Below are 21,236 nucleotides of genomic sequence, written 5' to 3' on the forward strand. Positions count from 1 at the left end.
AGTGATCACGTGTCTGAAACAGCATCTCTACACCTCCAAGACTCCAAGCAGCATCATGGGGTCCATGTGAGCCATGTGTCCACTCAGCCATGCCCCGATCCACAGCAGGAGTACCCCCCACATGTGAGGGCAACCACTTATCTGTTGTGTAAAAGACATCGCCATGGAGATGAAGCATCTCAACTAGTAATAAATAAGCAAAGCTGTCAAGCTGAGCTATCGGGGGATGAGTCACAACATCAGCTAATCACAGTGCCCCTGCCTCGGCACCCTTGTCTCTGTTATCTATGGGCTGCTTAACTCCTACCAGCTTACACTGGCCATAACAGTAATCAATAAGTGGACAGTGTGCAAGCTTTTTATAATGAAAGGCCCATTTATTCCAGTAAGTTTTGATTGCCAGAGCACATTGGGCTGAACTTTGTAAAGTAAATGGGACTCGCTGTGACCTTTTCCCTGCCAGGAGCCTTTCTCTTTCCCAGCTTGGTGTATTGATTCCCGAATCACGTCTGAGTCTCTTTATTATTCAGCTTTTAGAGAAAAATGTTTTTCTTTTCCTTTTACAGAAGTAGCAGAGAGGTTTAATCTGACTGTTTCATGGATTTTATGTTCCCTGCACGTCCAAAAGTTGTTTCTTGCTGCAAGACGACCATGATCACTGCAGTTTCTTTTGGTGAGATAGTAATAAGAGGATGATCTGACATTGTCCATCCTTAATGGAATATGTGCAGTCATCTTTGTGCTCCATATGAAGGGCTGTTCTATAGTCAGTCATATAACTTTCAAAAAGTTAACATAAACACCAAGGTTTCTAGCTGCATTTTGTAGAGGAGGCACCGCGCCTAGCCTGAAATAAAGAGCACTTCCTCTAACAACATTTTTAATGAAATATAACAGTAAACATCAGGCAAAATGAGCCGTGGGACGAATGTTTCAACAGTCAGATAGATCACATTGTGTGTTTGCTTCGCAGTGCGTCATCAGAGCAGCACGATGCGATGCTGGGGAAAAAAGAAAACCTGACAAAGAGACAAACAGCCCAATCACTGATAATACAGTGTGATAGAGAACACCACTGCACCACATGTCAGACACCAGTGCTTACCACCTGCATTAACCTACCAGGGAGACAGATGGTAATCAAACTACAACAAGGAAGAAGTACCACTGATCAGAGATGGGACTGACAGGTATAAATACACTGCTGATATGTTGTTTATACAACTGACCTTTCTTTGATAAATGAGTGAGTAATTCTTTGATTTCAAACGATGGCGGCAAATTCTTTTGTCAGTGTCTTTGAAACTGTATTTTCATCTTAAAAGGGCTGAAACATTTCACTGTGACGTACTGATTTGTTGCGGTCATCCTTTCTACATTTATCACAGAGAACATGACGGCATGGATATTTGTTGGCCATACTACAGGTAGCTACGCAAAGAAAATAATCCTGCGATACCGACTTTCCACTTGTTCCCCAATTTTCAATTGTCAAATACCAAAAAATCTGTTTCAAAAAAATAAGAAGCAAAAGTCTTTTCCTATACCTAACGCCTTCTTTTTAAATGACGACAATAACACTTTGTAAAAAATTCATACACAGCACTGTTTGAAAAAAAAAAAAAAAAGATATTACAAGTGTTTAGTGGAGGAGATGATGTCTAGATAAGCACACACATGTGTGGTTAAAAGGAGAGAAGCCTGCAACTCTGCTCTGATCTCGCTGAGTATGATTCTGTTTCGGCCCCCTCCTGGCAGCGCTCGATCAAATTGCTGGGCACTGGGCTTGTTGTCACAGAATAGGATATTGCATAATGTGCTTTGCGGCTGCAAAGGATGCTTGAGCAGGCGAGGATTTTCCTCCAACTTCTATTTTGCTAACCCAACCCAGCCTGATTTGCTCTGGCCTTGTTCTTCGGCCTGGAAATGTGTCCATGTAAATAAGACGTTAACCCTTATTTTGAAAGACGTCAATTATTGGATTGTTATCGTCATTTTGGAGCCATGACAGGGTTAATTTTCATCGGGTTGGGGTTGATCATTTTGTTTGCTTTATTTTTATTTGTAAAAGGGCAGATAACTGTTCAACTTTTAACATTTTTTCCAATATGAACAATAAAAATATTGTGCATAAATACACTCCAACGCAACCATCAGGGGACAGTAAAAGCTTTGCCATTTAGTCCTCGATTGAATTCAACAATGAGGACCCAGAGGAACCTTATCAAGCACCCAGGGGGGGCCCTGCACCAGGTATCAGTTTTTTTGAAAGCAATCAATCACATCTTTGTCAGTCAACCAGAAATACACACACCTTTGGTTCCATTTAAACTGCTGCACTTGCAATGTGAAAAATAGTCCAAATGAAATAACCCTTTAATTTCATAATCAAACATTAAACCGTTTCTGTTTCCCAACCTATAACTCTTTAGATCATCATTGATCTGTCGATAAATTATACTCATGCACACTCATCTGCTCAGCACAGGCCAGTGGTGGCTGTGTGAGGCTAAAACAGCTGCCATGACGGGCCATGGAGTTAACGCATTGTATGCTAGTACGGAAAATAAGCTAAAACCTAAAAAAAAAAAAAAAAACAGTTTTCACTGCTTTCATTATGCTAATGAGGAAGCTAGGTTTTTATAAAATCACGACAGGACAAACGAATTAGCTACTTTGCTAGTAAATGTTTCCTCCCTGAGGGGGGATGCCTCCTGCCAGATAACCTGTTCTGTAAGATTTCTTTGACAGTATCAGATGGACTTCTAGCAAACTCAGGTTTTCACGAGTAAAGCTAAACACTTGTCTCGTTTTTAACCGTAGCAAGAACTAAAAAAAAGAAAAGTAAAACTTGCCTCTGACACACAGTAACGACATGGCAAAGCGACAGTCCAGTAGTTTCACACAGTTTGTAGAGTAGGCTCTCAGCGGAGATTTACTCTGTCCGGGATCATCGTAACGTCCGTGAAACTTCTTTTCAAACCGCCTCTGAGCTCCGAGTCGATGTTCACAGGTGGTTTTCTGATGCTGGACTCGGGCAGAGAGCGGCGGGCCCCCGCCACGGCCACGCCATTATCACAACTCTCATCACTGCTTTTCAGACTGACGAACAACCTGAGGGCAAGACAAGGGGGGGGGGTGGAGGAGGGGTCCCAGGCACCTGTTACTGGCGTCTGACGTGTCCAATGAGGATACAGCACAGCGCTGGAGGGCGGGGCCGCTCGGAGATAAAATCTGACCAATCGCGTGGAGGGACAGGTTAGAAGAAGAGGAAGAAACACGTGACGCATACAGTGAAATCACACCAAACACCTGTAACTTTCTTGTTAGAGGGACGTTTTGTGCTACTCTACTAATAGAGCGGCTTCTGTTAATAAACTGTTTTTGTGTTAATTCTACTTACTTGTGGCTGTGTAATCTCTTATTTCCATAACATATGCTTTTTCAAACAATTATTTTTTTATGAGACTGACTGAGTTCTTCAGTGGTACCTCCAACATGTCTGTTTATAGTCCTTTTTATTCTCAGTTTTATCAGTGCATTATTCCCACATATTTTGTTTTATCCTACTATTTTCTGTGGTTTGATTCTTTTCACCAATATGTGCTCCTTACTATTTGTGTGTTTGTATGGATGTTTTTTGTGTAAATTGTCGAGTCACGCCGGGTTTATCGACCCCTTCCTCACAAAGAGCTTTACAGAAGAGCAGCCCACCAAATATCAACGAACAATTACAAAAAGACATACTGCATTTGTATGAAAATTTATTCTTCAGATGTCCATTATCTATTATCCACTTACAACATTTGACATCTGCCTCAGTGGATTTTTCTTTTTTTTTAAACTACTAAACAAACCTTGGCTGACACTCCATGTGCTCCATTCAAAGGTGTCTCTTGACCAGCCATGGCATAAACCCAGGGACTCCAAACCATAAGAAGTTAAGATGGTGTAAATCTGAGCATGGGGAGCTATATTATGCAGCTGCAGCAGGGCTGAGACAGGACCAACAGCACCACCCTGTGTGTGCAGTATGTCATTACATTGGGCCTGCATTTATTGAATTATTTAATGAAGGGAATGGATAAAAGACAAAAACTTGAATGACAGAGGGCATGTTAAAGCTATACAGGTGCAGAGGATAATGATTAAGCTGTTTGTTGTCTTTGCTTACGTCTGACCTTGTGTTCGTGATGTCTGCACTCGGCAATTTCTACTAATACTCTACCACTTTTCCACAACATCATTTTCTCCTTCTCACTCTTTGACGCCTTCCCCATCTGATCAAATATGGGACATTTAAAGGTTTGACATAACAAAATAAATTGTGTCTTTAATGTTTCAGTATATCTTCGATGCAGACGTGTCGTGGCAAAAGTATAGTAAAATAAAGTAAAATAAAATACTGTAGTAGCACTAGTTGTAGATACTATTGTTGTGCTAGCGGAACCATAGCCGTTCCGTCGTGTAGCAGCCGGTGTTTTTCACCGTTGCACCTCTGATGTAACATTCGTTTCCTGTTCGGTAAGGGTCACACACATGAGTGCGGAGTTAAGTTAGAGTCCAGTTCACAAAGCTGAATCTTCCTTATACAATCACTAGTTTTTGAAATGATGTTACGGACGCTGTGTCGGACCGGCGGGGCCCTCCTGCAGGTAAATGAAAACGCTCCACTCATCATCCTTCCTGTTAGCTCGTGCCAGCCCGCTGGCTGTTATCTCCCAGCCGTTCGTAAAGTGTCATCGGTGCATCCGTGTTAATAATAGAGGAAAAGTCACTCTTCATCTCTACAAAAGTGTCACTGAGCAAACAAGAGAGGTACCTTTTTTATAGCTAGCCACTTACTGACTGGCTAACCATTCATTTTGGGGAGAAAATCAATTTTTAGACGATGTTAAACCTTTACAGTAATTATCCATCCGCAACATATAGCTAATTCAATATAGCTAAAGCACTTGTATGATTGCCTAGCTATAATGCTTTTATAATCACACAAGCCACAGTGCTAACGTTGAACAAACTTTTGATGATAAGTAAGCGTAATGCCAACTAGTCAACTACTGCAAGACATGAAATAAGGAGACATACTGTACTTTAAATAAATACACAGAGCAAATCGGCTCAGTCAAAAATAAGACACAGTACAATGTATGAAGTGAGATTATATTTCACTTCATATATTGTATCTATATTGGAAAATATTTCACATTAATAAGCGGTTCTGAATGACTATTTATTTAATGATTTCAGTTTCTTTCTTTTCTGTGGTCTGCACTGCTCAAAGCAGTGGTTTACAATAAGGTTCTGGGATTATTGTTAATTCCCTTATCTAAGGTTATGCTTAATTTCTTTTACAGTTTGAGTGATTACTACTTACTTGTTTAAATATCACATGGTTGCAGCTTCTCCAGTGGGACATGTTGCTTTCTTCATTGTAAATGGAATATATTTGGGTTTCTGACTGTTGATGGGTTAAACATACCAGATGTCAGCTCTGGCTCTTGGAAGCTCTGTGCATTTTACACTGTTTTCTGATTTTGTAAGGAATGAATGATGATAGATTCATTGGTTGCAGCCATAAAACTTCTAAATTGTACACATTATTTTTGCAGAGGGACTTGGGTTTGGAAAGCACGAGTTAAGGATTGATTTTAAAATAATGGAAGTCATTGATCACGCAAAAATGCTGCAACGTGATGGCGTGTTGTTCTCACTGTGCGTCTCTGTAGCAAACCCAGAGGACCGTGCCCAGGTTGTGGGTGACGCCGGCCCAGCAGCGATGGGCGTCCAGCCTGCCCATGAACACTGTGGTCCTGTTTGTGCCCCAACAGGAAGCCTGGGTGGTGGAGAGAATGGGTCGCTTCCACCGCATCTTAGAGCCGGTAAACCCTTTTCTTTTCAGAAGATCCTGATCAAACAGTGCTAGTGTCAAGTACTACGAGTGGGAATAAGAAAAAACTAAATAACCCTTTTATCTCTTTTAGGGTTTAAACTTCCTCATACCGTTACTTGACCGTATTCGCTACGTGCAGAGTCTCAAGGAGATTGTCATTGATGTCCCGGAGCAGTCTGCCGTATCTCTAGGTATGACAAATGTCAAATCTTTGAGGAATAATGCACAGATAAGCTTGTGTGCCATAATTTAATGGACATCCAGTATATTTTAAATGAGTCTACCTTGTTTTTACAGATAACGTAACTCTACAGATTGATGGGGTGCTTTACTTAAAGATCCTAGACCCTTTTAAGGTATGTCGTAAAGAATCAGATGTGCTTCAACTGCTGGAATGATTGTCTGTCTTGACCAGCTGTGTTTGTTCCCAGGCCAGTTACGGTGTTGAGGATCCAGAATACGCCGTCACACAGCTGGCACAGACCACCATGCGTTCAGAACTGGGCAAACTCACACTGGACAAAGTGTTCAGGGTAAGAACTGCTGCTCTAGCTCCTGTTGTTGTGTAGGCTTGTAATGAAAGCTGTCACAATGATGTTCAAATCTATTTTCCTTTTCTTTTTATTTTTCAGGAAAGGGAGTCCCTCAATTCCAACATTGTCCACGCCATCAACCAAGCTTCAGATGATTGGGGAATCCGTTGCCTCCGTTATGAAATCAAAGATATACACGTTCCACCTCGTGTCAAGGAGTCCATGCAGATGCAGGTGGGGGGAACAGAATGAATATATTGCTGCTCTGAGTAAGATTACTGTAGACACCTAACAAGGCTGCCTCATTCTTATGTCGCTAAGTCATTGCAATGAAGGAGTTTTTTTACTTAATATATGCCTTCAGCAACCAAGTCTGGCATGAACATTTTGTTTTTGTACAGATCACCCAGGAGATCTTGTTGTTTTAACGATTGGAACAAAACTAAAGCCACTATAAAATCCAGAGCTTTGGTGGTGATACTCTGGCCAAGCTGGAGACACATAAAAAAATCCCAGGAAGTATGTTTTTACACACTTTTTTTATTCACTCTGCGCAGGTGGAGGCTGAGCGCAAGAAGAGAGCCACGGTGCTGGAGTCTGAAGGGACGAGGGAAGCGGCCATCAATGTCGCGGAGGGTTGTAAACAAGCTCAGATTCTGGCCTCGGAGGGTGAAAAAACAGAGCGGATCAATCAAGCAGCTGGTGAGTGCACTTAGAGAGCCAGCTGAGTTGTTTTTTTACTCTGTAGTGTTTATGCAGCTTCTGTGCTCAGAGGGGTGTTGTTTGCTCCCATATCTGCTGCTCTTAGTTATGTTTTGAGTTGATTACAGAAGTTTATATGCCACTAATTAATCACTGCGTTCCCTCCAGGTGAGGCCCAAGCAGTGGTGGCCAAAGCAGAGGCAAAAGCTAAGGCTATCCGTGTGCTATCGGAGGCTCTGACTGAGCAGGTGAGGACGTGATTTTTTGTTGTTTAGTGAGATCACTGTGATCACAGTCTTATTTCTGAAGTTGATTGCAGATCACAGTTCATGCAGATCATTTTTACTGTGCATTGTACAGAATGGAAATGCAGCAGCCTCGCTGAGTGTGGCCGAGCAGTACGTGTCTGCTTTCTCCAAACTTGCCAAGGAGTCCAACACCATCCTTCTGCCCTCTAGTACCGGCGACATCAGCGGAATGGTCACACAGGTATTTCTCTCTTGAATTTTTATGTGAATAGCCACCAGATAAAGTGTCTTTGTTGCTTTTGTTGTGCTTAGTCACAAATATAATGGTTCCTCGCCCTGTTTTCCTGCACTCAGGCTATGACCATTTATAGCACGTTGGCAAAGACGAGCCAAAAAGCAGCACCAGAGGCGGTGAAGGAGAAGAGCGAGGAGGTCGTGAACCAGTCATCTCAATAGCAGTGGGACACACTGAATGGACTCAAAGCAGAACAATGACACAGAACCAGAAGAAGCAGTTTGTGTTTCAGTCATCTGGGCTCCAAGGCATCGCTGTGTGAGCACAGTTCACGTGCCTCCCACTGGCAGGGCAGAGGAAACAACTTACTAAACTTCTGGGATGTTTTGCCTTGGAGTCCCTGGAAAATCACATCTTTTGCAAGAGGATTTTTAGTCTTTGCTGACTATTGTTTATGTTCAGTTATTGTCAGATTGTGAAATCAACACCAGCCTTCAGCCAGACATGTTCACACCAGTGGCTTTGGCAGGCTGACAAATTGGAGAAATTGACGGCAGATTTTTGATTTATTAGCCACTGTGGCCAGTGGATGCAAAAATAAGCCATGGATGTTGTGCAGCATAAAATTTATTCATTAGTTCTGAGATTTTTCTTGTGTGCATCACATGGTGAAACACATGATCGTGTTTAGTGTTTTCTCCTTTTTCAGCCTGTTTTTCAGGGCTGGCCCAAAATAACTCTGTTCAGGTTCTGCGGGTTCATTAGCACCAATGTGAAAATCACAGTTAGCTCAGGTGAGCCGTCTGCTTTGATTTGGCTCGTTCACAGGCATCACTGGGACCAGCGACTTTGATTTGCTACATGTAATGTCTGGCTGGCTGCCTCAGAATGGTGGAAAGTTCCCCAAAATGTAGTTATTTCACAAGGTAGCCCATGTTAGATTAAAACACAATCTCCCTTAAAAACTTGATCCAGTATTTGCTTAATAATAGTCTTGAGATTTGATTATTAATATTTTTTTTTGCATTATTCAGAAACATTACCCTCTTGATAACTAGTTAGTATACAAAGTCAGCCCTAGGAACAAATGTCCCTGTCCTCTTTGTATCCACCTCTTTTGTCTTGTGGGATATATTTATTACAATTCAGTTTCCTGCAAAGACAGCAAGTTTTTCATTTCATAGACTTCACCAATTCTTACAGGTTAATGAAAAATAAACTTGGCATGTGTCTTTGAGACTCTCACCAAGTAAAGAGACTTCAGTACGTGTATCTGACGTGTTGGAATGAAATGTTGTGAAGCACTTACAAATATATGCGATTATGTTAGAAGAAGCTTCTTCAAATGTGATGTTGTGACGGCTGATGAAGACAAACTGTATGATTTGAAAATGGATGTTTAAGTCGACCCCTGTGTTTTGGGCCACTGTTGGGGTCCAGCAATGTTAAATTACCACAAAATAAAAATATGTTGGCTAACATGGTCTCTGTGGTAATAAGTGTATTTGAAAACGTGCCAAATCAGTAGAGGTATGGTGCAAATATGCCCTGGTTCAGTGCACGCGGCATGATGGGGGAAGTAGAAAGTGTCGACAATCATTTACCAAAGTATGTCAAATGTAGTTCAGAGGAATTTCACCGAATGTGTTTCTTGTTCATGAATTTAACTTTCTTTTCCACAAGCTTCCTTGATAGGAATCACACCTTTGCTTCCTCCCACCTCTCCTTTTGAAAGGGGGTTCGAGCCCTCCACTTTGCCTTACAGACGCACTAACAGCTTGAGGTTTGTAGTTTTTATTGTATTTTATTGCAATGTAAGTCAAAATGACTGACCTAAAGCATTCAATTAAAAAATCAAAAATACCTGGGAAGATTGTTTGGAGAGCAATTAATGAGCTAACGCCCTTTTTCACAGTCTTTATTTTTTTTTATTTGTTTGTTTTTAGGACCAAGTTGACATTTGATTTGGTTAAAAAATACTAGGATTTATTATTATATTGCTCAGTTATTCTGGCCACCGCTTGAACGATAGCGTGCCTGAAAGCCCTAGTTCAGGGAGAAAAGAAAACCAATTTTTAAAAGTGTTACATAGAAAAACGTCCGCCGCATACTTCCGCCGGGTTGCACGCACGCTGAAGTTCCTAGCCGTCACCAGCCATCTAATCTCGTTGTACCGGTGTCCCAATGAAGGTGAGCGTGGTGTTGCGTCGTTCTCTGTTTACCTGAGACACCTGTACCCGTGTTGCAAACGCACACATTCACGCCCGCCCTCCGGCCGAGAGAGGACGGAAACACGATTGCTAGCTTACAAGGTCAGTGACAAGAGCGAGGCGAGCTAGCCGCGGCTAACAGCGTTAATTTACTAACCTTACTCACCTCCTCCTCATAACGTTAGCTAGTTAATATTACCCGTCACACATCAACAGCGTGTTCCGTTTTAATTGGCTTAAGTGGAACCTTGCGTTTCTGTCAAGTTACACGTTACCAGCAACTCGTGCAGCAGGTGTTGTCCACAGCTGCTCCTTTGACTTTTTAGCTTTGAGTGAAACAGGTGTGCCTGCATTATTTCACCTGTGTGTTTGCATGTGTGTGCAGGATGAAGGGGCTCCCGGTGCTGTCCCTGCTCCTCTGGATGTGTGCGGTGTACTTTGTGGGCATCTACCTGTTCGTGGGTGGCTTCCTGCTGGTGAGGCTGGAAGTGAACAGGACCAGCACCTGCGGAGACGTGCTGCAGCCCGGAGAGGAGCCGGTGGACTTCTGCCGCGCACAGCCGCGATTCCGCAGGGCCGTCCTCCTCATCATCGACGCCCTCAAGATTGACTTCGCCCGGTTTGACCCCAACAACACGGCGCCCCGACCTTATGAGAACAAGCTGCCTGTGCTGGAAGAGACGGTCTCATTCAGGCCTTCCCACAGCCGCCTGTACCCTTTTCGTGCTGACCCGCCTACGACCACCATGCAGAGGATCAAGGGCTTCACCACTGGCTCCTTGCCCACCTTTGTGGATGTGGGTAATAACTTTGCATCCAGTGCCATCTTGGAGGACAACCTCATCCACCAGTTTGGGCAAGTGGGTGAGTAGTTACACACCGCATTACTCTATTGTAGGATACATGGCACTACCTGAGTAGAGGAACATATACTCACAAAATGGGTTAACGAAGAGCAAAATCAAACACATATATGTGCAGTGGCAGAGCCGGGCTGTCTGAGAGGCGTTTGGGTGTATTGAATTTTCTCCACTGAGAGGGCACCTCATCGTTTTCTCCATTTTAAGGGAACCCAATAGTCCACTGCATCACGCTTTGACTGGAAAGGCACCATAGAGGGCAGTTCCTCACATTTTCTCCACTGAGATGGCCCGCTAGAGGCACGATATCATGGTTTGTCCAGCCCAGAGGGCACTTCCTCACATTCTCTCCACTGGGAGAGCACACTAGAGGGCGCTTAATCATGTTTTCTCCACTGTAAGGGCACCCTAGAGGGCACATCGGGCCACAGTGTCATGTTTGATCTAAAAGAGGCCATCTAATAGGGCACTTTCGCATCAATCGCCATCCTTGATAAGAGAATCTCTCCTGACAATGTGCCAGTCCATTCATAATATATTGCAAAAGTCTGATATATCACAAATTTGAATAAGATAAACTTAAAATAAGACATCAAACTTGTTGATAGCTCACATTTTGTTACTTGTGCAAGGTAAGCATCGCGAGAGTTAGAATAGACGAACAGATGTATTTGTAAGTCTTTCAACTCTACTTTTAAAACCAAAGTGAAAATCTGTTGAAATGAATAGGTGCCATTGTCTGATTTTGTTAATTTTAATGTGCGTGTCCCCTCACAGGCAAGCGGGTGGTGTTCATGGGCGACGACACTTGGGAGAATCTTTTCCCAAAGAGGTTCCACCGCTCTCTGCCCTTCCCTTCCTTCAATGTCAAGGATCTGCACACTGTGGACAATGGGATCCTCCAGCACCTCTACACAACTAGTATGTATTTACTTAATATGATTTATTGTACCTTGATCAGCTGGTATACTGTTCATGGCATGCAAAGATATGTTTTAATAAGTCGGTCCACCCCTGTGTTCTATGCTCTTCATGTATTGTACTTGGGCTTCACATCTCTCCGTCTGTCGCTTGCTGTTGGTTTTGACAGTGGTGGGGGGTGACTGGGATGTCCTGGTCGCTCATTTCCTCGGAGTGGATCACTGCGGTCACAGGTTTGGTCCCGACCACCCGGCCATGGCCGACAAGCTCACCCAGATGGACGGAGTCATCAGGTCAGACAACAGTACAGCTGCTACGAGCTTGTTTCTCAGCATTCCCCAGCTGCAGTCCCCATCATGTGCCGCATCGGTGCACCTGTAGAACTGTCATGTCACTTAATGACACCGTTTATTGTAAACTGCCCAGATAGATAATGAAAAAAACACAAACGGGATGTATTAGTCCATATTATAGAGAGCAATACGTGGTCAGAGAGACTGTTTAGTGGGAAATAATGGGCAGGTGTGTGAAATGTCAAGCTTTGCTGGCATTTTTAGTTCTTTTTTAAAGGAACTGTTAGCAATGACTGCAGAAACTCTCAGTTTTCAGCACTGCTTTATTCAGAACTCCATCTGAGAAATCATGGCTTTTAATTTCAGGAATCCTAATTAATCTCTTCTCGAAACCCCCATGACCACATTCATCCTTTTCCTCCAGGTCTGTGATTGACCGCCTGGAGAATGACACCCTGTTGGTGGTGATGGGAGATCACGGGATGACAGACACCGGAGATCACGGTGGAGAAAGTCAGAAGGAGACAGATGCAGCTATATTCCTCTACAGTCCCTCCCCTCTGTTTCCCACACTGCCATCCCAGGTTAGTGGGGTAGCTGCCTTTTTCACAGTCAATTTGAACACAAGGTGATTGATATAGTCGTGCAAAAGAGCATTTTATTTTTTGGTCAAGTATCGAAGATATCGACCAGGTGATACATGTTAATGTAACCTACAGTATATTAAGACAGCTTTCTGAAACCTTTAAACGACCCTCATTAGTTTACATCACATAGAAAAATGAAACTAGAAACTGAAAATAGAAACTTCGTGGAAATTATACTTTGATTTAGTGATGGCCATAGCATGTCAAAAGTGTACATAAAAAAATTATTGAGCCTAATTAAATTAGTCTTGGCATATATTGAGATGAATTAAATAATATACTGAGTGTTATTAACTAGAGGGTTTTTAATCAGGTCTGCCAAGTCTCAATTAATACATGATTAAGACTTCAGACCCTCAATAACAAAAGAATAGAAGTTCTATGAATTAGTAGGAACAAACAGTAATAATAAAAAATAAAGTAGAATAGTAATAAGAACTTAGTGATTATAGGCCCAGCCTTGGCTCAGTTGGACTGATTTTGCTGATTGTCACACTGAACATGAAATTTCCTGTTCTGTCTCTGAAGATGCCAGTAATCAGTTACACATGTTAACTAGATGTAAATGAAATGCAGAGTGAGAGATAAACACTGTTTCAGACTGCTGAAAGTTTACAGAACTCATTTACATGCCGTTCACGGCTGGCAGAAAGAAACTTCTGGCTCCTGGACCTGAACATTAAATGCTGTCAAATGACAGATTCAGTCCACAAAGGAGGCACTTAGGAACCAGAGGAAAACCCCGTGACTGTTTACTACTCCTCTGTTTGCGTGTTCATCTTTATTTTCGCAGCAAATATCCTTTACATCGTGTTTATCTTGCCCAATAAAGTGTCGAGTTTTTGCTGTGTTATGAATATGAAACATCAGACCATTCCGTGCATGATCATGTTGGTTCATGGTCGACTGTGCAGTTCCCCAATCTGCTAAATTGATGCTGGCAGGCGGTCTCTGCCTTTCCAGGGATGAAAGTGGGGCTCACACTGAAAAGGTGAACTTCAACACCGATTTTCATAATTGCAGTGTAATTGAAACATTACGTAATACTTTGTGGAAAATCAACACATTATATGAGTACACAGACATGCCACTACTACGTGACGTGATGTCCTATTAGAAACTCTTCAGCAATCAGTTATTTTTGACAAGCAGTGAATAAATCCACCAATCTCTCTAATAAATGTGCCTGCAGTGATGGGCTTAATTTAGCTCAATCATTTATTCCAAACCTGCTTGCTGTTTAGGGACTGAACCAGCGTTTGGGAAATTTCTGCAGTTAGTCGCTCAAAAAATCCTGCTTGTCTTGAGCAGGTTTGTTTATGCTTATTGCAATTGCAAGTATAGTAATTATGCAAGTAGCATCAGTGTAAGTGTAAAGATAAACTTCACCTGCAGATTCTTATCCTCTGGAAGCAAAATCTCAATTCATCTGCAGCTAATTACGGATGAGTTACACAAGAAATTGCTCAGTTAATGTATAAACAAAATATGTTTTCACTTTGTTTCAAAGGAAGAAACCCCTGTGTTGTTGAAAGTAAATTGTTTTATTTATTTATTTTAATTTATCGACCATTCTTCTTAACCAAGGCTGGTAAAAAGTCACACAAGAATTTTGTCGAAATAAAATATAGTCAAAAACTGTCAAAATTGTGATTCAATGCAAAGCTAAATATCTTTAGCTGAACAGCGGCCACTATGGCCACAAGTGGCAATTGCAAGATGAGATCTGCTGCTTTAATGATGTTGTTAGCACGAGCAGAAAAAGAGTCATTAGGTCAGTGAACATGCTCATTAATATTAGTTAGACTGCATCTGTGTTTGCTAACATTAGCCGCCAGTAGCAGCTGAAGCAACAAAACTCATGAGTGTAATGGAATGAGCAAGGATGTGTTGTATCGCTTATGAATTTAGCTTTTCATTTGTAGTGGCCAAATTACGCAGCCGCCTCAATTATCTGCTATGTACAACCCTGCACCAGCGCATGGTGCTCATCGACGCACTGCCTGCTACACTTCATGCACTATTTTGAGCCTCACAGCCCTATGAAAAAAAAAAAAGCTTTTTGCTGGAACAGCCCTTTAACTGGCAGATAATTGGAGCAGTAATTTAACACAGCAGGCTTTTGTTTTCTCATGTTTTCAGAGTGAACCAGACGTGGTGCCTCAGACAGACCTGGTGCCAACCCTGGCTCTGCTGCTGGGAGTCCCCATCCCATACAGCAATGTGGGGCAGGTTCTCTTGCCTTTATTCCCTTCTGGGCAGGCAGAAGGCGCAGTTGGGGGTCTCAGCCAGCTGGAGGCACTGTGGATCAATGCAAAACAGGTACCCCTTTTTGTCGTGTCCACACAGAAATTACCTCAGACTGCACACATCCTGGAGCATGTTCAGTAATTTTGTGTGTTTAATTTCACCTCTGTGACCATTCTGTTTGTGAAGGTCCACCGTTTCCTAGAGACTTACTCTGGCATGGCCAAAGACATCCCACCACAGAGCCTCTCTCAGCTGAAGGATGAATTCTCCCGCCTCTCCTCTGAGTACCTCACCACAATTCGAGAGGGTCGGTCACCCTCCCCACAGCTGGCCGCCTCCCTGCAGGCCTACCTCACCTCTGTCAGAGACACCTGCCGAGCCACCTGGGCTAAATTCAACCCGCTCAAGATGGCAGCAGGTTTAGCCATCCTGGCTTTGGCCTGCTTGATGTGTTTCGTCCTGTCCGAGCTGTCCCTTGTGCTAATCAGAGAGAACGGTCCAGGACTGAAAGCCCCGGCTGTCGTGGCACTAACTGCGGGGGGTTGCGCGGCTGCTGGTCAGCTGCTCACACAGGGCTACATCGAGGTAGCGTGGTGCCTGGCAGCTGCTGCCCTCAGCTCTGAACTTCTCTTTCTCTGGACAGCTCGTCGATCCAGAACCATTACTCTCGCAAAGAACGGATCTAAAGTTCCGAAGTGTACCAGCTGGCTGACCCCACGCCACCTCCTCGTCCCCTCTCTCTTGGTGCCACTCCTCCGCTGTGCCTCCCTGCTCTCAGACAGCTACGTGATCGCAGAGGGCCGTGCAGTGACCTTTCTGGTGTTCTCTCTGGCGGTCTATATTCCCATCCATCTCAACTGGGATGGCCTGCTCTTACCCCCAAGCCATGACCCTCTGAAGGCTGCAGGGCTCGTGCCTTCAGCAGCCTTGTCCCCATCGACTGTCAGGAAAGAAAGCAGCACCCTCCTAGCCTGCTTAGGCCTGCTTGTTGGCAGCCTCTACCTCTCGCTCTCCTTCCACGGCTGTCGGGAAGAACAGGGCTCCTGCCAGCCGTCCCCGTTCCTCTCGCCTCTTTCCCGGTTGCAGGACACGCAGCTGAAGAACCTCCACTACGTCCTCTCTGTCTGCTCCCTGGGCTTGTGGACCTATCTGCTGAGACGCTGCCTCCGCCACTACGGTAACCTCAACTCCTCTGGTGGGACGGTGTTCACGGCGCGCTGGATCCTACCACTGCTGTCTGTGTGCCTGGGGCTCCACTGGGCTGTTAGTGCCACTCCAGAGGACAGCTTCAGGAATCTGGCTGAGCTGATCAGCCTGGCGCAGCTGGCCCTCCCCAGGGCCGCCTTCTTTCTCCTGGGACTGGGGCTGCTCCTGATCTGGCTTGACCCCCTCACTGTGTTCGTGAAGACCAGGGCCGCAGCCACAGCCAGAGGTGCGTCCCTGCCCCCTCCCCGCTACCGAGCGAGCACCGGCATCAGCCCCCAAGCCGAGCTGCACCACCTCATCCCCCAGATCTACCAGCGCATGCGTCGCTCCCTGGATGACGGAGAGCTGAGCGGGGGCGGAGAGGTGGACAGCAGGCCCGCTGTGGAGGCCTACGGACTGGGAACTGTCTACTCTGCCCCTTTGCTGTTGTTTTGTGGCCTGCTGGGAATTGGTCTGCTGCTGCTGCACCCAGAGGGCATGGCTCTGTCTTTCCTCCTGCTGCTGCTCGAAATGGGAGCTCTGTTGCACATTCACGCTTCATCCACTACCCTCAGTGGCCTGCATGGAACACACACTGGTGAGACTCTCAGATTGCACATCTTTTCTGGTGTGGTTTGTTTGTCCCATATGACATGGTCTTATCTGTTTGTTTGGTTTTTTTTTATATATATTTTACTTACTTACTTGTTTCCCTCAGGTGGCTTCAGTGTGCCCTGGACTCCAGTCGTGCTGTGGTCCCTGGCTGCAACCCAGTTCTTTCATGCCACAGGTCACCTTCCCACCTTCCCCTCCATCCAGTGGGGCGCTGCCTTTGTGGGATTCCCTGATGGACACACAGGCACCATACTGCCCGCCTCACTGGTTATCCTCAACACTTTTGCCTCACACATCCTGTTTGCAGGTATTTATTAACAGAGAAGCAGCAGTAAATGGATTACAGTTTAGTGTGGTTTAAAAAATCATTTTCCTTTAGAGAAATTAAGCTGTTGCATCTGCAAAAGTATTGTGATTCAGCTGGGACAAAAGACATGTTACGTTATAAACAAATTATAAGAATACAATAATAAATAGAAAAAGATCAAAAATATTTTAAATGTGTGCAGTACTAATAATCATTTTAACATAAATTTTATTGCTTTTCATGCTTTGAAATGAAAAGCAAGATTAATGCAAATCCTGACAAGTAATGCAAATAGTACTTAGTTACAGTTACTAGTTAAGCCTCATTAAAAACTGAATTACCTAAGTGAACTTTTTAGTCCACTGTGCAATGGTGCCACTTGTGGCTGTGCCTGTACAGTAGCTTTCATTCCAGACAGACCAAATGTCTGTGGCAGTGGAGATACACTCTTTGCATATTCACTGTCCAGATAGTTGGAAAAAGTTTTCCTGGCTGTTTGCCAGCCATCTGGACAGTATCCTGCTAAGCAGCTGCCTGAGTCAACAATAGAGAGAGGCTGCATAATTCCTACAACACACCATGCAATTAATCTGTTAAAATGTCCCCGAGTCACACAATTCAGATCTGAATGATTAAAACCCAGCCGTGTTGGTTGTGTGGAGGGGCTGGAATGACCTCAGGTGTGCCCGGGCCTTTAGTAGCCAGCTTTGTGCAGGCATGTAGCTTGTCCAGGTGCTTTGACAGGTTACAATCTATGTTGTTCACAGAGGATAGAACCTCCGAGCCAGGGCTGAAATTAGATTTGAATATTTTTGTCTTTCTGCTCGACAAGTAGTGAGATACTAGAACTGTCTGCATGTCTGTCATGCATCTCCACGCTTATCCACACGTGAGAGCCGAGCAGTTTTTGTAGCCTATGCATGTCTGCAGCTGAATGAATTAGCTAACATGAACAATAGCAAAAGCAATGAGCCTTACAGTGGCAGTTACTGCCAAAACAAAATTACTGCAATGCGCAACACTGAACATAATAAAAACTGTCCCATCATTGTTTAAAATCTATTAAAGGGGAAATTAAACTGCAGTATTTGGGAATATTGGCATTCTATTTGCTAATTTGGGGGATTTGCTATCCCCAGAAACTTAAACGAGCTATCATGAATGGCAGCAAATAGAATTAATCTAGACAGAAATGAAATCAAACAAAGAAGCTAATTGCTGATTCGTGCTTGTGTCCGTGTCTCGTTGCCTTCAGTGGGTTGCCCCTTGCTGCTGTTCTGGCCTCTGGTGTGTGAGGTACGTGGCAGCAGGGGAGGAAGAGCATGTGGGGAAGAAGGGGAGGACGCCGTGATGGAGATGAGACTGAGAGAAAACCCCCAGCAGTTCAGCTCTGCTCTCCTACAGCTCTCAACACGCTACCTCTTTATTCTCGGAGCACAGGTACGAGCACGACATGCTTTTGTTCCAGTCGCGAAATGATCACCTGCTGCCAGTTAACCAATTGTTTGGTCCCAAATCTAAAGCATTTGTTCAGTCCACCCATTTCATGTGTATCAGCATCCCAACACTGCAGTCAGTATCTTTGCGTCTCTTCACAGGTCTTTGCTTCGGTCTGTGCAGCTGCTATCCTCAGGAGACACCTAATGGTGTGGAAGGTTTTCGCACCCAAGTAAGTACCTGAATGGATTTTCCAGCTCACACAAACTCACTAACAGTAAAGGCTTTTGGGGGATATGTAACTGCAGACCACTTACTCTACCCAGGCTGCTCAGTGAATGCACATCAGTAAAAGTCTGTTTTCCTGCACGCGACCACTGTAGCAGACACGTATTTACATCTAAATGGAGGAATTCCTACCTTTATTTTGTATTAACGTCATCGTGCCTGTCATTCCCATTTCGGTGAATATTAGTCAGTCAAAAACTGAAACAAAAAAAAAAGTTGAAATTAGAAAGTTGGAGTAGATTGAACACGCGTGTTTCCTCCTTCCAGGTTAATGTTCGAGGCCTCAGGGTTCCTGGTGAGCAGCGTGTCGCTGCTGATCGGGGTCACGCTGGTGCTGAGAGTCGACGTGGCCGTGGGCCGCTGGTTTAAGAGACTCATCCCCGATGCGTCCAGGTAGCGACGGCGCTACCACGGAAGCCCACCAGAGCTCACTGCGGCCACAGAGAAAATAGACATGGCGGCCACTGTAAAGTTTTTATATGGACCTCTCGCGAAAAAAACATTGCCATCTGTGTCTAGCATAAGGATCCCCACAAACACGCCACGTGAGGTTACCTCTTACTGCGACTCTCGTGAGGGCTATGTTGTGCATTGCTGACAGTGAGGCCCACCTCCTTTTCAGCCAGAGGGACTTTAGGACATCAAATATCAGACCGATCGAAGCTGAGCATCTGGACTCACATTAAAGATGCGCGTTTTTTCAGCGTTAACATGGTCAACCACCTCCCTCAGCCGATGAGGTCTGAGGTTTTGGGGGTTCAGAGTCGCACTACGTAGTCGAGAGCGAACAGCAGTGTCTGAATGTTTCTCCTAAACCCCCCATTTTGTAACTTACAGTATGGATGAAGCCTTCCGAGCCAGACAGTCTTTCAAGTGTAGCGCAGCAGTCAAAAAGCGTCACTGACGACATGCAGAACGCCGTTTACACTCGCTACACACGCCTGCCACAACCGGCTGACAGCTTCAGCGTTCAAACTACATCAGCCTTTGAGGGTTTTTTCTCCCCCCTTCATGACTGAGGCTGACATACGTGCAACAAAAATGGCTGATTTAACGGTTTAATGTTGGGGGGGTCGAAATAATAATAAAAAAAAAACAAGCAAGAGAAATGTACACTTATCAGAGTGATTTACATCATCGTCCTGTGCTCAGCTACAGGATGACCACTTTAAAGCCAGTCTGCCGCTACTTCACGATCAACTTTGCAAGCAGCTTGGTGAACTCCATCTAAGTGCATTACAGCATGTCTGTCATCTAAATGTCTGCTGGAAGAACTTTTCCATTCTCTCTCCTTTTTTTTTTTCCTTTTTTTTTTTTTTTTGTATGTTTTGTATTTTGAAGATGTTGAACTAACCAATGCATCTGGTTACTGCCAATTCATATTACCATAACTGTGCATTTAGGTTTGGTTTTTTTACACAGTTGCGGGTTTTTAATCTGTCGTGGTCTTTTTATTTTTATTTTTTTTGTAGGTTTCTGATTCCTAGCTCTAATGGCTATTTATAATTCAGATTGTTTTTAATCACTGCTAATGTTTTTTTAATCTCAAATGAAACTTTTGTCTTAATTAGGCTTCAAACCCCTTTTTTTTCTGGAATAGGTGCCTACAGTAGCTTTGAGTAATGCCTTTTCTTATTTTTTTGTCTATGTTGTCATTAAATGGACAGGGTCATTAAATCCAGGAGCTCCACGGTCAGTTTATTTATTTGTGCGGGACGTCTGAGCCAGTGTCCGCTGTAAGATCTTTTACTGTTCTGCAGCTGCAGTCAGCAGCTGAAGCTCATTAACTAATGCATGATATGGAAGGGATGTGGAGCTCAGGTTGAATTAGCTGCAATGCAATAGTACTGCATTTCTCAGGCTGTTGTATGGGCGTGACTGGTCGTGCAGAGCAGCTGCTGACATCAGCACGAGCGATGGCGCGGCTAGGTTGTATGATGTCGGGACTTTTTTTCTGTTCTTAAATGTTTAATATATAAATAACTGATTAATTAAGATGATTTTTTCATTCTGTGACAAAATGTAATAAAACTTTTTTTACATGACATCTTGGCCTCATGATAATTTAGATACAGGATGAGAAATATCCAGATTGGTGTCAGTTTATTCCCATGTTTCAACTCAACTAGGATTATTTATTGTTGCAGTGCAAACTATTTATACAGTGCAAGTAGTGTTAAATGTTTCGTTCATTGATCCAAGGGTTTGATGGAGGAGATGGGTGCTGCCATGAGTTTTTATGGCCCTTCATTCAAAGTACCTCATTCATTATTCACCTTGGCTTTCCACATCTCCAGTTCCCATCACTGGAAGTCGTCAAACATCTCACTTTTGGGCGAAGCAGGAGATTATGTTCAAAAAGTTGTCTGTTCTCGCCACAGCTCAAACTATTTGCTCATATTAAGGATTAAGGTGTGAGGAAACTGCAAGGAGAAGCTTCACTTCAGGTCCAACAAGAGGTCATGTACCTCCAAATCAATTATAAACAATGGATTGTTATTTCAGCCTCTCATTCTCATGATCTGCTTCTGATTCGTGAGGGTAAACCTGAAACATTGACACTCTGATCACAGAGAAAATGTGCCACAACTGTGAGAGCGAGCTGCAAATTA

General features: G+C 43.9%; 3 protein-coding genes across 8 annotated transcripts in view; 2 read left to right on the forward strand and 1 right to left on the reverse strand.

Moving 5' to 3' along the window:
- LOC121622715 (protein unc-13 homolog B-like) overlaps positions 1 to 3,074 on the reverse strand; it is a 64,107-nt gene extending 61,033 nt beyond the window's left edge. For all 4 annotated transcript variants that reach the window (XM_041959650.1, XM_041959648.1, XM_041959649.1 and 1 more), the window contains exon 1: positions 2,856 to 3,074. In XM_041959650.1, the coding sequence (XP_041815584.1) occupies positions 2,856 to 2,877 (22 nt within the window). In that variant the 5' untranslated portion in view covers positions 2,878 to 3,074. The remainder of the gene's footprint in view (positions 1 to 2,855) is intronic.
- Positions 3,075 to 4,504: 1,430 nt separating this feature from the next.
- stoml2 (stomatin (EPB72)-like 2) lies at positions 4,505 to 9,082 on the forward strand. Its single transcript, XM_041960322.1, has 10 exons — positions 4,505 to 4,655; positions 5,730 to 5,882; positions 5,985 to 6,084; positions 6,191 to 6,249; positions 6,325 to 6,426; positions 6,526 to 6,660; positions 6,984 to 7,128; positions 7,297 to 7,376; positions 7,489 to 7,617; positions 7,731 to 9,082. The coding sequence occupies exons 1-10, from the start codon at positions 4,611 to 4,613 to the stop codon at positions 7,830 to 7,832; spliced, it is 1,050 nt and encodes a 349-aa protein (XP_041816256.1). The 5' UTR covers positions 4,505 to 4,610; the 3' UTR covers positions 7,833 to 9,082.
- A 649-nt stretch (positions 9,083 to 9,731) lies between these two features.
- On the forward strand, positions 9,732 to 20,669 carry pigo (phosphatidylinositol glycan anchor biosynthesis, class O). 3 transcript variants are annotated; one of them, XM_041960040.1, is made up of 11 exons: positions 9,732 to 9,801; positions 10,207 to 10,685; positions 11,459 to 11,602; positions 11,772 to 11,895; positions 12,320 to 12,479; positions 14,685 to 14,864; positions 14,979 to 16,575; positions 16,696 to 16,899; positions 18,155 to 18,339; positions 18,498 to 18,568; positions 18,892 to 20,669. In XM_041960040.1, the coding sequence occupies exons 2-11, from the start codon at positions 10,208 to 10,210 to the stop codon at positions 19,019 to 19,021; spliced, it is 3,273 nt and encodes a 1,090-aa protein (XP_041815974.1). In that variant the 5' UTR covers positions 9,732 to 9,801; position 10,207; the 3' UTR covers positions 19,022 to 20,669. The 3 variants fall into 3 exon arrangements, with proteins under 3 accessions (XP_041815974.1, XP_041815973.1, XP_041815976.1); XM_041960039.1 differs by having other exon boundaries at positions 9,744 to 9,923; XM_041960042.1 differs by lacking the exon at positions 9,732 to 9,801 and adding an exon at positions 9,996 to 10,114.
- Positions 20,670 to 21,236: the final 567 nt, after the last annotated feature.

This window comes from Chelmon rostratus, chromosome 19, assembly GCF_017976325.1.
Source record: "Chelmon rostratus isolate fCheRos1 chromosome 19, fCheRos1.pri, whole genome shotgun sequence".
Classification (NCBI taxonomy): Eukaryota; Metazoa; Chordata; class Actinopteri; order Chaetodontiformes; family Chaetodontidae; genus Chelmon; species Chelmon rostratus.